General features: G+C 37.0%; 1 protein-coding gene across 6 annotated transcripts in view; it reads right to left on the bottom strand.

Annotated features, from left to right (window-relative positions):
• ZNF484 (zinc finger protein 484) overlaps positions 1–15,775 on the bottom strand; it is a 45,865-nt gene that overhangs the window by 465 nt on the left and 29,625 nt on the right. For 5 of the 6 annotated variants that reach the window (XM_041736761.1, XM_041736725.1, XM_041736742.1 and 2 more), the window contains one exon: positions 8,697–11,545. In XM_041736761.1, coding sequence (XP_041592695.1) covers positions 9,237–11,545 — 2,309 coding nt within the window. In that variant the 3' untranslated portion in view covers positions 8,697–9,236. Of the gene's footprint in view, positions 1–8,696; positions 11,546–15,775 lie in introns of those variants that run through there. The other variant, XM_041736766.1, reaches the window with a different exon arrangement.

Here is a 15,775-nt window from a genome sequence, read left to right as displayed (position 1 = left end):
GTGTTCAATGCATTTGATAATTGTATACATCTATGAAACCACTAACACAATAAAAATACAGAACATTTTCATCACCCCTAAAACATTTCTCATACACCTTTAAAGGCCAACCCTCCCTGCCCCCAGCACCAGGCAACCGCCAATCAATCTTTGTGTCACTGAGTTTGCATTTCACTTCACTATTTGTGTCACTTCACTATTAGTTTCCAAAATTTCATATAAATGCAATTATTTAGTGTGTGATACTCATTTATGACTCGCTTTTTATTCAAAATGACTTTGAAATTCATCTGTGTTGCACATGTCAGTAGTCACTGCTCTTTATTGCTGAAGAGCACTGCAATAGTCATTTATGGATAGACCATATTTTGGACATTTATTCACTTGATGATGGACAGGAGGTCTATTTTCAGTTTGAGACTATTATGAATAAAACTATCAACAAGCATGTACAAATCCATATGGACATAAGTTTTCATTTCTCTTGGATTGAATATGGGAGTGGAATGGCTAGGTTGTATGGTAGCTGTGTATTTTAACTGTTCAAGAATTTGAAAACTGATTTCCAAAGTGTATGGGTTATTTCAAATTTCCACTTGCTGCAAAGGATTTCCAGTTGCTCCACATCTTCCAACATTTGTTGCTGCCAATCATTTTAATTTTAGTCTTTTTAATGAATGCATAGAGGTATCATTGTATTTTAATTCGCATTTCTTTGATGGCTAATGTTGAAAATCCTTTTTCCTTCTTGGCCATGTCACATCTTCTTTCATGAACAATTTGTCTGAGTTTGTTGCCATTTTTTATTGGATTACTTGCCTTCTTACAATTTGGTTGTAAATTTGTATTTTCAGAATACAGATCTTTTGTCAGATATCTACTGCAAATATTCTCTCCCATTCTGTATCTTACCTTTTCATTTTCTTAGCAGTGCCAAGAGTTTTTAATTTAGAAAAGCCAAATTTAACTTTTTCTTTTTCTTTTTTTTTAATTTATTATTTGACCTATTTAAGAAATCTCTTCCTGTGGTTCTGGTACATTTTAAATGATTGCTCTGTAACGATATTTATAATTTATCTTATAGCTATCAATCTTTTTAATTTCCTATTCAATTTTGGTCAACTCTGTCTTGCTATAAAATCATTCATTCTAGGTAGTATTCTTTTTGATCCTATTAATTGATCCTTGATCCAATATCACTTGTGGTTCTTCTTACTCATTACAAATCTTATGTAAATTTTCTATCTCTCTACCTTACTTTAAGTTCATGTGGAGTATCTACTGGGGTTTTTAAATATTTTTCTACTGTAAAAGAGAAAAGGTGGATTACAGAGAACGACAAATATCATATGATTTCACTCATATATGGAATTTAAGAAACAAAACAGGATGAACATAAGGGAAGAAAAGAGACAGAAGTGAACTATAAAAGACTCTTAACTATAGAACAAATTGAGTTGATGGAGGAATGTGGGTAGAGGATGGGATAAATGGATGATGGGCATTAAGGAGGGCACTTGTTCTGTTGAGCACTGGGTGTATAAGTGAGGAATCACTAAATTCTACTCCTGAAACCAATATTGCATTATATGTTAACGAACTATACATAAAAATTTGGGGGAAAAAAGATGGATTACTTTACACATCTTGATGCCTGAATAAATTTAGGCATGCTTTCAGATACAAGATAAACTTAGAATACAATGGCTTATACAAAACCTTTTATTTCTATCACCAAGCAAAAGTCTGGAGGTAACTTGCTATTAGTGTTGACTAAATACTGTCATGACCAGTGTTTCTTTCTCCTACAGTTGAGAGAAGGTTCCCACTCTCCCAGGAATCATGTGCAAGGCAGGAAGAAGGGTAAATTGATAGCATCAGTTAAAACTATCCCTTTTCTTAGGAAAGCAAAGGTTTTCCCAGAATGCATCTACCAGTGTTTTGATTGTCCTGACCTGAGTCAGTCACCTGGCCACTACCAACTTCAAAAGATGCTAACAAAGTAGTGAGGGAGAAGCACTGGACTTGCTCTGTAAACCAACATGTCTACAATTGTGAAAGTGGCTATCCATGCCCAAGGGAAAAAAAATTACTTTCCCAAAAGATATACAACATACACCAAAAAAAGACATTTAAAAATGTTATTCCATGAGGTTAACTCAAACTAGAAATTCAGAAACTGTAAACACATTTAAACATGTAAAAAATAAAATTATGTGAATGGGAAAATATATACAAAGTTAAGAGTGAAGCAATAGTTTTCTTAAAGGAATTATTACCTTTAGCATAAAAAAATAAACCTGTCACAAATTGACAACAATCCAAAAAGAAAGATGAATGGTTTGTAAGGTTTATAAAGGCAACTTAGCTAATTAAATGGCCAAGAAACATTTAAAGAGGTATATTAGTATGTAAATTAAAGTAAGTTATCACTTTGAAATCAGAAAACTTCTCAAAGTTAGAGTAACCATTGTTTTTAGTAGAGGGGAAGGGTGGCTTTATATACTGATGTTGGGAAATATGAAATGCTACTGTTATTTATTCCATAAACATCTGACAATTTCTATCAAAATAAGAAAACACAATTCAATCCATCAGTCTCACTGCCAGAAGTAGCTTACAGAAAGAGGAAAAGCTCCAATAGGTAATGGCATGGTTATGACTGCCTATTAGCCCATTACACTCTCCCACCTCTTGAGGGTGGTTATGGACCATTTTCTCTAATGACAAAAATGTGAACAGTGGCAGAGAGGGCCGAACAAACTATGACCTGTCCATACCACAGACTTTATCAGCTAGTTAAGTTATTCTTGAGTGCAAAAGATGCAAAACTGTGTAATATAACCCCAGCTTAAGACAATGAAATCACACTCATGTGCGCACATATATTATGTATGATTAAGTAAAAAGAAAACTATGAAGTTGATTACCACTGCTTATTTAGTGACAGACTGTTGGTTTGCTATAACTGGACAAAGTGCAGAATTCAAGAGATAAAATATAAGTCATACTTACATGTGTGTTTCAATGTTATTTAATTAAAAGAAAGGTTTTTGTGGGCATTTCTGTCAGTGAGTTGGCATTGCCCTCTGTTGGGTGGGGGCTCCTATCCTGGGTACTGTCCTTTCCTACCTCTATGTTACTTCTACCATGTTGGGGGTCCAGTCCTCACAAGGGAGGGAAAAGGCCTTTTCAGCCTGTACCTTGCTGCTATGGCAGTGCCATGTTTACCCATGCATAGCCCATCTCATCTCATTCACATGCTGGCCTCCATCCGCTACAGTGTTTCAGTCCCATGCTAAAACTGTCATCTGCATTTTGGGAAATAAGGACAGCATAAAGGCCTTGAAAGTGGTGGAAGAAAAGGTAGAAGCCTTCAAATTTCATTTCCCTTGAATTGTAATATTTTTCTAAATAATAGAAAATTAGGGGATCCCTGGGTGGCTCGATGGTTTATCACCTGCCTTTGGCCCAGGGCACGATCCTGGAGCCCCGGATCGAGTCCCGCGTCGGGCTCCTGGCATGAAGCCTGCTTCTCCCTCCTCCTGTGTCTCTGCCTCTCTCTCTCTCTATCATGAATAAATAAATCTTAAAAAAAAATAATAGAAAATTAGCTGTCTTACTCATAAAATCTGGTTGCTTTTTGCCAATATTGCTGATAAGCAAATGGAGCAAAATGTTAACAGATGAATTTGGGTGAAGGGTTACTATGTAATTTTTTCTGCCCTTCCTATTATTGAAACACTGTCTGTTCTACATGTCTGAAACCATTCCTAAATAAAAAGTTAAGAAGAAAAAAAAAAAAAGAAAGGCAATTATTGGGCTGGCCTATTATCCCAACTGGTTTAAGACATGGACATGAAACTTAACCAATAAACATGAAAATTATTTCTTATAAAATGCTTCTATGGGAAAAGCTCTTCCAGTTTCCTCCTGATATGAATTTTATGGCATTTTAGGAAAATGATGTATCCTCATAAAAGTTATTCTCCTCCATTTTTATGATGTCTGGTAAGATATAAACTGTACACAAAGACTTTTTAAAATACAACTCGGGGCACCTGGGTGGCTCAGCTGGTTAAACATCTGCCTTCAGCGCAGGTCATGATCCCAGAGTCTCTGGGATCGAGCCCCAAATCAGGCTCCCTGCTTAGCGAGGAGCCTGCTTCTCCCTCTCCCTCTGCTGCTCTCTCACTCTCAAATAAAACAAACAAAAAATCTCTTAAAAAAATAAAAAAATAAAATACAACAACTCTGTCAAAGGAGTAATTTAATTTGTTCAAACTCAGAGAAGTGTTTATCATTTTCAGGAAATACAATTTCACTCATGCACAAATACTGAAAATTGATTTCTGAAAGAAGCTATTTCCACATGAAATACATTTGTCTATTTGCAGCAGGAATTTTGTAACTTCCATGTGGTTCTCCAGTAATTGCTTTTATAGGTTTCTCTCTCTAAAATGAGTTTCTGAGGAAAAATCAACTTCTGATCTGTTATTTCTCTCATATAGGAATTTGCTCTTCAAAAAGTTAACTTTTCACTTTAAGGGTGATTTTTTAGTTATTGTATACATAAGTTTTCTTTCCAGCATGAATTCTCTGCTATTCTCTGTAATGATGTAACGATTTGTAAATGAAGCCCTACTCACATTTAGTAAGACAGAAAATTACTCTCTCCTATGAATTATCTGATGCATGATTAAATGTTCGGTTGAATGAAAGTTTTCTTACATTTTTTTAAACTCAGAATGAAGTTTTAAAAATTACTTTTTAATTTAAAAATTTAGATTATAAAATTGTTTTTAAAAAGCTTTGCTATAAATATAAATGAACTGTATTATAGTAGTGGCATAAAAAGATATGTCTATTTCACACTACTCTCCCTGGTAAGGTCCTTACTGCACATGCCTTCAATTTTTACCAACCTTGGAATTCCATCTAAGTAAGATTTAGCTCTCCCATTTAACACCTAACTGTCCATCATCCATTCCCAAATCAATTCCCAGTCCCTCTTCAAATAGGTGGAGACCAGTAAAAGGAAGTCTTCCTTTCTCCTAGATGTTACTACCCTGTTGACAAAAGGTAATGTTTCTTCTTTTTTCAGCTCAATAATGTAGCACTGTGTTTTTTTAAATGTGCCTGGGGAGGTGCCCAGGTGGCTCAGTTGGCTGAGTGTCTGAGTCTCTGCCTGCAATTCACGTCATGATCTCAGGGTCCTGGGATCGAGTCCTGCTCAGTGGGGAGGCTACTTCTCCCTCTCCCTCTGCTGCTCCTTCTGTTTGTGCTCTCTCTCAAAATAAATAAGGGACCCCTGGTGGCTCAGCGGTTGAGCATCTGTCTTTGGCTCAGGGAGTGATTTTGCGGTCCCAGGATGGAATCCCGCATTGGGATCCCCACATGGTGCGCTCTGCCTACATCTCTGCCTCTCTTTCTCTGTGTCTCTCATGAACAAATAAATAAAATCTTTTAAAAAATAAATAAATAAATAAACCTTTTTTAAAAAGTAAGTAACGTGTCTGGGAATAAAAAGGTTGAGAATCACTATCTCAATAATCCTTTTAATTAATCTTTGAAATCCTTATTCTCAAACCCCTGGGCTGTTAGACCAGTTTTCATTAACTTCACTTCCTATTTACCATCCAAAGGGGGTAAAAAAACCATACTATTAAAAAAGAAATACAAGAGTCTTTTAGTCAATCTCTTTTTGCCAAAGTCTGGCAACTACCATAATAAAATTTGACACTACCAAAGAAAGGTAATTTCCCCTTATGTATCAAAGTTCACAAAATCTGAAACAAACAGTAAATGTCTTAACTTTTACCACCAAAAGAAATGGGAATAGTGTCACAAATCAGAACACTTTCATTTTTTAGTTTGGAAAGTTTTGGTAATTAAAACTAAAAATGGTGGAAGAAAATATTAAATATATTTAATTTTGTGATGGCACTGAGAGCTACCAAGAAGTAAGAAACTACAGGAATAAGATTAAAGATAAGACATAACCTCTGGGGATGCCTGGGTGGCTCAATGGTTGAACATCTGCCTTCGGCTCAGGGCATGATACTGGCGTCCTGAGATCAAGTCCTGCATCAGGCTCCCTGCAGGGAGTCTGCTTCTCCCTTTGCCTCTGTCTCTAGCTCTGTCTCTCATGAATAAATAAAATCTTAAAAAAAAAAAAAAAGACAGAACCTCTGGAATTTGGGGCTATTTATTAAAAAGAGGTGTTTGCAGGGATGCCTGGGTGACTCGGTTAAATGTCTGCTTTTGGTTCAGGCCATGGTCCCAGGGTCCCTGGATCAAGCCCCGAGTTGGGCTCTCTGCTAAGCGGGGAATCTGCTTCTCTTTCTCCCGGTCTGCTGCTTGGCCTACTTGTACTCTCTCTGCCTCTCTCTCTCTCTCTCTCTGTCAAATAAATAAATACGATGTTTAAAAAAAAAAAAGTGTGCTCATTTTTAAAGCAAATACTGGGCAAGAAAGGTTAAAGTTTTTGACAAGCTTATGGGGCCTCTTAGACAAATTAAGTTCCTTCCCAGAATGAGATATCTGGCAAAGTCCACGTCTCTAGAGTATCCCCTAGAAATAAGAGTGAAAAACACCAGACAAGCCATCATGGAGACTGGAGCCCAGTTTTACAGACTCTCACTACAAGACTGGAGAAAAACAAGCAGGGGTGCTCATGCTCTCACCTAGCTACCTGTTAGAGTGAAAAGCAAATCTCTGGAAGAAGATATCAACCAGACCATCTCAGTATCTCTACAATTGTTAGTTTATAGTATCTGGTCGTTGATTTAAAATCATCAGGTATAAGAGAAGATAAGCATCACTAAATCTGAAATAACTAATGGAGAAAAGTTAATGGGGATGTAAATAATGGGGTTATTTCTAGACAAGCAGAGCAAGGTAATGAAGCTGAAGAATACATAGGTAATATCAAGAAATTTCCAAAAATGTGAAGGAAAAAAAAAAAAAAACTAAGCTAAGGATTTAAAAAACACTCCAAACCCCAAACAAATACATAGAAAATCATACCTAGGCATTTCAATGTGTGATTTTTGGCAGCCTAAGACATGAATTTTTTAAAAAGATTTTGTTTATTCATGAGAGACACAGAGAGAGGCAGAGACGAAGGCAGAGGGAGAAGCAGGCTGCCTGCAGGGCCCCAGGATCATGACCTGAGCCAAAAGCAGATGCTCAACCACTGAGCCATCCAGGTGCCTGATAAGACATAAATTTTGAAGGAGCTAGAGAAAAGGGGGTAAAAGCACATTACCTTCAAAGGTAATTACATTGAAAGCTTATTTTCCAACAAAACAGTGAAACACAGACTTTAACAAAATATATTCAAGATACTAACAGAAAAGAACTGTCTGCTTAGGATCTTATATTGAGTAAAAATATCTTTCAAAAATGAAAGCAAAATAAATACATCTTCCAAAGAACAAAATTTGTCACTAGGAAGCACACACTAAAAAAAAATTGCTAACGGGTCTTCTTCAGTCAGTAGAAAAAAAAAATTATTCTAGAATGAAACTTGAAGGAAAAGAAGGAATAAAAAAGTAATAAAAAGGGTAAGTATGAGGATTAATCTAGATGAATATCTACTCTGAGACAATAACCACGACATCAACTACATAAAAATCCAAATGCATAACATTAATACCATGTAACTCAAGAGGGAAATAAAGGAGCTACTTTTGTAGCTGCTCACCTCGTCCAGAGAGTGATATGGGTACTAATTTATATCAGCCTTCAATAAGTGAAGTATATGTACGGTATTAACTTCTGGTGTAGTAAATCTTAAGGCAAAAAAATTATCAGTATCAATAAAAATGGACATTTCATGATGATTAGGGTTCAAGTAACCAGGAAGAGTTCTAAATTTGAATGTATATAAAAACAAAGACTCAAAATATAGAAAACTAAAAAGGAGAGACAATTTCACGAATATTCTGGAAGATAAAACACTTCTTTTAGAATCTGATGGAATAAATCTCTAAGAATAGAAAGAGGGTTCAAAACACAGTAAGATTAATTTGTAGAGACTGAGAGGGGACAGGAAGAGTACTCTTCCAAATGTGCAATTCTGTCTTCTAAGAAGACAAACTCAAAGGCAAACAGTAGTGTCCAAAGATGATGTAGCATGTGATGACTATGTAGAGAATGTATTAACAAAATTAGAAGGAAAGAATTCTAGGTTTTGAAACCCATTTTCTTAATTTGTCTCTTTTCCAAACAGAAATCAGTAAAAATTACAGATTTCTGTGGATGAGGCTAAGACTTTTATATCTGTGACCCAAGGCTTAGTCCCGTGGTCTCAGGGCCAGTTCTAAGGTAACAAATAAATAGTCTGTAGAGCTGCTGCTTATCTCATTGGTCACTTTGGGGATGGATATAAGCTGGCAGAACTTTATGCCTCTTAGGTGTGAGTTACCTGTGCCATGGCAGGGAATTATTAAGTAAGGAAACATACTGGATAACTAGAGGCCTGTTAATGTTCAAGTAAGTCTGTGGTTCTGGGCAGCCCTGGCGGCGCAGCGGTTTAGCACCGCCTGCAGCCCGGGGTGTGATCCTGGAGACCCAGGATCGAGTCCCACATCGGGCTTCCTGCATGGAGTCTGCTTCTCCCTCTGCCTGTGTCTCTGCCTCTCTCTTCGCTCTCTCTGAATAAATAAATAAATAAATCTTAAAAAAAAAAAAAAAAACTGTGGTTCTAATTTGCCAATCTCAAAGTCAAATAAAAAAAATGTTTATCCGAATTTCTACACACTGATACTGTAAAAAATAAATAATAGTGACTTCCTGAAGGAAAAAAGGAGGTCCTTCCTTTGTGTCTTTTATGTCAATTTTCACAAAAACTTCTGACTTCTCTTAGTTACAGGCTTGAATTGTCTATACTTTTGCCCTCATTTCAGCATCCTTAGACAATGAAAAATTTTCTTAGCACTCTACTCATTAAGAAATTGCTTTGGTCAATAGTGAATACAGCCCTGAATTTATAAAGCCTTTTATCCATAACATGAAACAAAGTCTACCAAGTCCTCTGCTGGCATATTTACTATTATTTGCAGGAGTCCAGTAATTAACCTTGGCCCAAACACATTGTTTAAGCACTTTCTTCAGTGTCTCCCCCATACATGTAACTGGACACCAGTTCTGTGATCCAGACATTCACGCTTCTGACCAGAGATATGGTGGCTTGGTCACCTCCTGCTTCATAGTGAAGCAGTAGCCTCTCACTACTTTGTATCCCCACACCATGACTGCGGCACCGAGCACTCTACTTCCCCAGAATCAGATTTCTGACATACACTGAGCTGTGGCCTCCAGTGTAAGGTTTTCCTAAAGTCATTGCCTTTATAGGGTTTCTGTTTGGCATGAATTTTCTGGTGTTTAATAAGATTTGATCTGATGGTGAAAGCTTTTCCACACTCAGCACATATAAATGGTTTCTCTCCAGTGTGAATTCGATGATGTTCATGAAGTTGTGACTTCTTAATGAAGGCCTTCCCACAGTCACTGCATTCATAGGGTTTCTCTCCAGTATGAATTCTTCGATGCCTATTTAAGTGTGATTTCTGGATAAAGGACTTACCACATTCTGTACAAATATAGGGCTTCTCTCCTGTATGAATTCTCTGATGCATAATTAGCGTCGATTTTCTTGCAAAGGCTTTCCCACATTCGCTGCACTCATAGTGTCTCTCTCCGGTATGAGACTGCTGATGTATATGGAGACCTGACTTCCGAGTGAAGGCTTTTCCACAGTCACTACATTTATAGGGTTTCTCCCCAGTATGGATTTTCTGGTGTGTAAAGAGATTCGATCTGTCAGTGAAGGCCTTTCCACACTCTGCACATCTGTAGGGTTTCTCTCCTGTGTGAATTTGCTGATGCACATGGAGTTGTGACTTCTTTGTGAAGGATTTCCCACAGTCACTGCACTCATAGGGTTTTTCTCCAGTATGAATTCTCTCATGGGTAATAAAGTGTGACTTGTGGAAGAAGGCTTTCCCACACTCAGTACATACATAGGGCTTTTCTCCTCTGTGAATTCTCTGATGCATACTTAGTGTTGACTTCTGGATGAAGGCTTTCCCACATTCACTGCATTCATAATGTCTCTCTCCAGTGTGGCATTTCTGATGTATCCTGAGCCGTGACTTCCAGGTGAATGATTTTCCGCAATCACTGCATTTATAGGGTTTCTCTCCAGTATGAATTTTTTGGTGTTTAATTAGATTTGACCTGTCAGTAAAGGCCTTTGCACATTCAGTACATATATAAGGTCTCTCTCCAGTATGAATTTTCTGGTGTATAATGAGATTTGTCTTGTGAGTGAAGACCTTCCCACATTCTGTACATATAAAGGGATTCTCTCCTGTGTGAATTCGCTGATGCACATGGAGTTGTGACTTCTTTATAAAGGATTTTCCACAGTCACTGCACTTGTAAGGTTTCTCTCCAGTATGAATTCTCTCATGTGTAATAAAATGTGACTTCCGGATAAAGGCTTTCCCACATTCAGAACATACATACGGTTTTTCTCCTGTGTGAATTTTCTGATGCATACTCAGAGTTGATTTCCTTGTGAAGGCTTTTCCACATTCAGTACATTCAAAGTGTTTCTCTCCAGTATGGATTTTTTTATGTACATTGAGATTTGAATTCTGAGAGACATTTTCCCCACATTCACTGTATTCATAGGGTTTTTCTCCAATATGAATTCCCTGGCATCTGAACAGATCTGACTTCTGGATAAAGGCTTTTCCATATTCACTGCATTTACAGTGATTCTCCTCAGTGTGAGTTTTCTCAGGATTTGACTTGAGGGAAAAGTCCTTTTCATATTCAGCGCATGTGCAGGGTTTCCCTCCTACAGAAGCCTTTTGAGCAACAGCAAGTTGGAGCTTCTGACTGAAGACTGTCTCACATTTGCTGCATTGATGCTGTTTCTCTTCAGTATAAATACTCTGGTGTGCAAAGAGGTGTGACTTTCTGGTGAAAATTTTTACATAATCAGAAAATAAACTGAGATTCTCCCCAGTACGAATTTTTTGATGTTGAATGAGAGCTTGCTCATGACTCAGAAGTTTCTTACACTGGTTATATTCACAAGCATGTGTTTCTGTATGAGAATCCATATGAGTGAAAATATTACCACATCCAATAATCTTATCAAGATTTTCTGCTGCATTGTTTCTATAATCACATAAGCTTACAATAGGCTTCAAACTCCTTCCAAATGAGTCATAGTTCTGGAGTCTTTTTCTCGCAGGAACAAGGTATGTGTTTACATGATCAATTTTCTGAGTGCCTTTATATTCACAGTCTCCCTCATTAAATAGTGTTCCCTTGTTGATAAACACGACATGATCTGCACTTGTGTTCTGGTTTCCTTCACATCTCCTTGTCTGTTTATCATCTTGCCACAATTCTTCTAAAATGGAATATGGGTCACTGCTTGTGAAAAGATTAATTCTCTCAAACTGGATGGAAACTTCTTCAGACATTCCATGCTGTGAAGTTTCAAAACCAATATCCCCATCTAAGAAAGAAGGAAAAAATAAAATGTACAACGAACAGTTAAGAGAACACAAAAGGGAGAATACATAAAGTTAATTCAGGAATAGAGAGAACTGTAAGAGACTTTATATAACAAATATATGTAAAAACATGTATGAGTAGTAATAAATTTATATTTAAAATATAGCAATAAAATGAATACTTATCTCATGCTTACTAAATAAGAAGCAGTAGCATTTAGATATGCCAGGCATTGTTCTAAGTTCTATAACTAATTCATTTAATCATCACAACCCCTGCTCTTGATATCAGTACTGTCTGTATTTTACAGATGAGGAAACTAAGCCACAGAAGAGTCAGGTCCCCGGATCGAGTTCCTCATGGGGCTCCCTTCATGGAGCCTGCTTCTCTCTCTGCCTCTGTCTCTGCCTCTCTCTTTCATGAATTAAAAAAAAAAAAAAAAAAAAAAAAGTATGTGAGTCTATATTCTTGTTATCCTTATTATTCTTAATCCTTCAACCACTAATTTATCTATTTTCGCTTTCTGCATCAATCACTGTGTCCTAAATACCAATTGATTCATGTAGAGTAAAGCTATTTTTTTAAAGATGTATTTATTTGAGGGGATCCCTGGGTGGCTCAGTGGTTCAGTGCCTGCCTTTGGCCCAGGGTGTGATCCTGGAGGCTCGGGATCGAGTCCCACGTCGGGCTCCCGGCGTGGAGCCTGCTTCTCCCTCTGCCTGTGTCTCTGCTTCTATCATGAATAAATAAATAAAGTCTTTAAAAAAATAATAAATAAAAATATATTTGAGAAAGAGCAAACATCCGTGAGTGGCGATGGGGGAAGTAACAAAGGTGGAGGGAGAGGGACAAGCTAACTCCACACCAAGTGCAGAGCCTGAAGCAGGGCTCAATCTAATGACCTCAGATCATGTCTTCAGCTGAAATCAAGAGTCAGTGCTGAACCAACTGAGCCACCGAGCACCCCTAGAGTAAAACTATTATAGCTTCATTCATTCTGACAGCCAACTGACAAAAAATGTCCATGATTCAATCCTTTGTTCTAGTTTGGGGTGCAGAGATATATGCACTCAACAGGAGGCATGTAACAAGAGAAAGGAATAGCTGCCTGATTCAGGGCCTGAAAGTCTTCCATCAGAACCTGTCCTCTCTCTTCAGCAGTATGAAGTTTGTAACCAAATTCATGGCTGCCCCTGAACAACAGCCTCACTTATGGTGAGGTGAAGCCAAGTAATTCAGTTCTTACCAGTCAAATGGGAGTAAAAATTATGTTTGTTGTGACAAAGCCCATGTCTTAAGGATATAGGCATGTGTCCACAACCCTCTTCTCTTCCTGCTGACTGTATTCCAGACTGTGGCACCCAGCTCTGTGGCTGGTAATGTCGTAAGCACAGTTTAGAAATCTATGGCCCCCAGACTAAATCCAGGCCTCCACCCAAAAGCTATAAATGGATTTTACATTTTTGAATGGTAAAAAAAATAATAAAAGAATTACATGACACATGAAAAATACATGAAATCCAAATTTCATATATTTAATAAATATATAATAAAGTTTTTTTGTTATTTTATTTTATTACTCATTCATTGATGTAGTGCCTATAGCTGTTTTGGGGCAACAACAGCAAAACCAAGTAGTAATGACAGCAATCATATGGCTCACAAAGCCTGAAATAATGACGTCCGAGCCTTTACAGAAAATGTTTGCCAACCTCTGCTCTAGGGGATGGCCGTGTAATGACTTGGAAGCTGTCATGTGATGCTGGGCCAATGTTTATGTTCACTATGTTTATGTTCACTATTTCTTGGGGTCTCTTGGTGATAGGAGCTTGGCTTTCTCCAATACACTATTCTTGCCCAGAATAAGATCATTAATATTCCAAATTCTGGAAGAGCATATAAGACATAGTAACTTCTCAGTAAATATTTATATAAAAAATAGATACTATTATCTTATTCTACTAGAGTTCTTGAATATAGACACAGTCTAACCTCATATGCATTTTATTCTGCCTCCAGGGCCCTGTCATGTCCCAGGACATATTCTTTAGATGCTATTTTACATTTTTACTCACACACATTAATGGCTTTTATTAATCCTAAGAACATCTAATAATGGAATCCTGAACATGGGTTTTGATCTTTGGCAATCTTTCATATTCTTTAGCTTACAAACCTATTATTACATCTGACACATTTACATTACTATCAACAATGTTAGTGTAAAAATTTATTTATGTACTAAAAAGTTTAATTATTCTTGTTACCACTGATTCAACTGCTATTTCAGTAAAATAAAGCATCATAATTTCAGGTCAATAAAATGTGCATATGCAAACTATCTTCCCACTTGTCACTAAAGTCTCTTTTATTGCTAAATCTAAACATATACAGTTGACCCTTAAACAACACAGGTTTGTACTGCATGGGTCCACTTATGCATGGATTTTTTTCAAAAAACACAGTAAAGTACTGTAAATTTACTTTCCTTATGATTTTCTAATTACATTTTCTTTTCTCTAGCTTAATTTGTTGTAAGAATATTGCATGTAATACATCTAACATGCAAAATATGTGTTAAATGACTGTTTATGTTACGAATAAGGCTTCTGGTTAACAGGAGACTATTAGTAGCTAGGTTTTGGGGCAAAGTTACATGTGGATTCATAACTGTATGAAGGGTCATATACCCTCACGCTGTCCATGGATCAACTATATTTTTTCCCCATTCAGCTATTTTTTCTGATCCTCTGTTCCTATTTAAAATTCATTGTTCTTTCACAGATCATCTGGGGTCCTTCTTTTCTTTAACTTAAAATAAAAACAAAGACCAGATATTCTGAGCCACTCATATTCATACTTAATTGGCACATATGTGCACTGTAACCAATGCCTAATGCACAATGGCTGACATTTTAAACATTTCATGCAGTTCTTTTTCCTTTCCTAATATAATTATTGGCCCTTAGAATTGTTCCTAGCAGAAAAATTTTTTACATTGCTCACAAAGAGAAAAATAACCTCCTCTGCTCATCACATAAATTCAAGAATTTAATTTTGCTAAATAATTCTCTACAGAAACATTTAAATGAAAAACGGGGAGAAAATTCAGTTATCACATAATTTAATGTAGTTTTGTCTGTTTCTGTGGACTGCTGAATTAGAAAAAGAAAAAGCCATGTATGCTGTACTGGTCATGTACACTCAAGGGAAAGTGAAGACTAAGCAAAAGAATAAATATCTGACTAGGCAGACATATTGCAAAACAAATAGATGCAGGGGGATCATTAAAAAACATTAGAACAGGGCAGCCTGGATGGCTCAGTGGTTTAGCGCTGTCTTCAGCCCAGGGCATGATCGTGGAGACCCCGGGTAGAGTCCCAGGTCAGGCTCCCTGTATGGAGCCTGCTTCTCCCTCTGCCTGTGTCTCTGCCTCCCAATCTCTTTCCCTCTCTCTTACGAATAAATAAAATCTTAAAAAAAAAAACAAAAACATTAGAACAAAGTAAACATAATCATGGGCACTAAACACAGACAACATGAATTGCAAATATGAGGCAATATGAATTGCAAACTACTTTCTTTAGTTTACAAACCCACTGAGAGAAGAATTTGTCAGGTGTTATATAATAGGCAGTACATTTAGTGTGGCTCCATATAGCTATGACAGGATAAACACGGTGTTTTTGTTTTTAATATTTATTTATTTATTTATTTATTTATTTATTTATTTATTTATTTAGAGAGAAAGCGTGACTACAAGCAGGGAGAGGGGCAGAGGGGAAGGGACAGGTACGAGGAGACTTGGTGCTGAGCATGGAGACTGATGTGGGGCTCAATCATGACCTGTGCCAAAATCAATAGTCAGAAGCTCAGCCAACTGAGCCACCCAGGCACTCCAAACATGGTGTCTTAAGCAGTGAAATCTATTAGTAGCACCTAAGATAAACTAGTGAAAAAAGCAGGGTGGGGAGGATTAGCCCATCCAAATAGGGTTAGAATAACCTAAAAGCATGAGACAAAATAGACATGGTTTTGAGTAATATCACTGGAAAGTAAGAGGAAGAGGGCATCCAAATTATATTTTTTAGAAGACAAACGTTACTATAAAGGGCAGAAAGAATTATTTGAGAAGATGAGCCATAGGGAAAATCAAAAACTGCCAAGAGAACCTGACAAAATTTTGAAAAGAGAGTGCTCTGCTTTTAGCATGCTGTACTATACCTGCTCT

The sequence above is a fragment of the Vulpes lagopus genome, chromosome 2 (genome assembly GCF_018345385.1).
Source record: "Vulpes lagopus strain Blue_001 chromosome 2, ASM1834538v1, whole genome shotgun sequence".
Classification (NCBI taxonomy): Eukaryota; Metazoa; Chordata; class Mammalia; order Carnivora; family Canidae; genus Vulpes; species Vulpes lagopus.
Note: the sequence above shows the minus strand (reverse complement) of the source record. Positions and strands in the feature narration are given on the sequence as shown.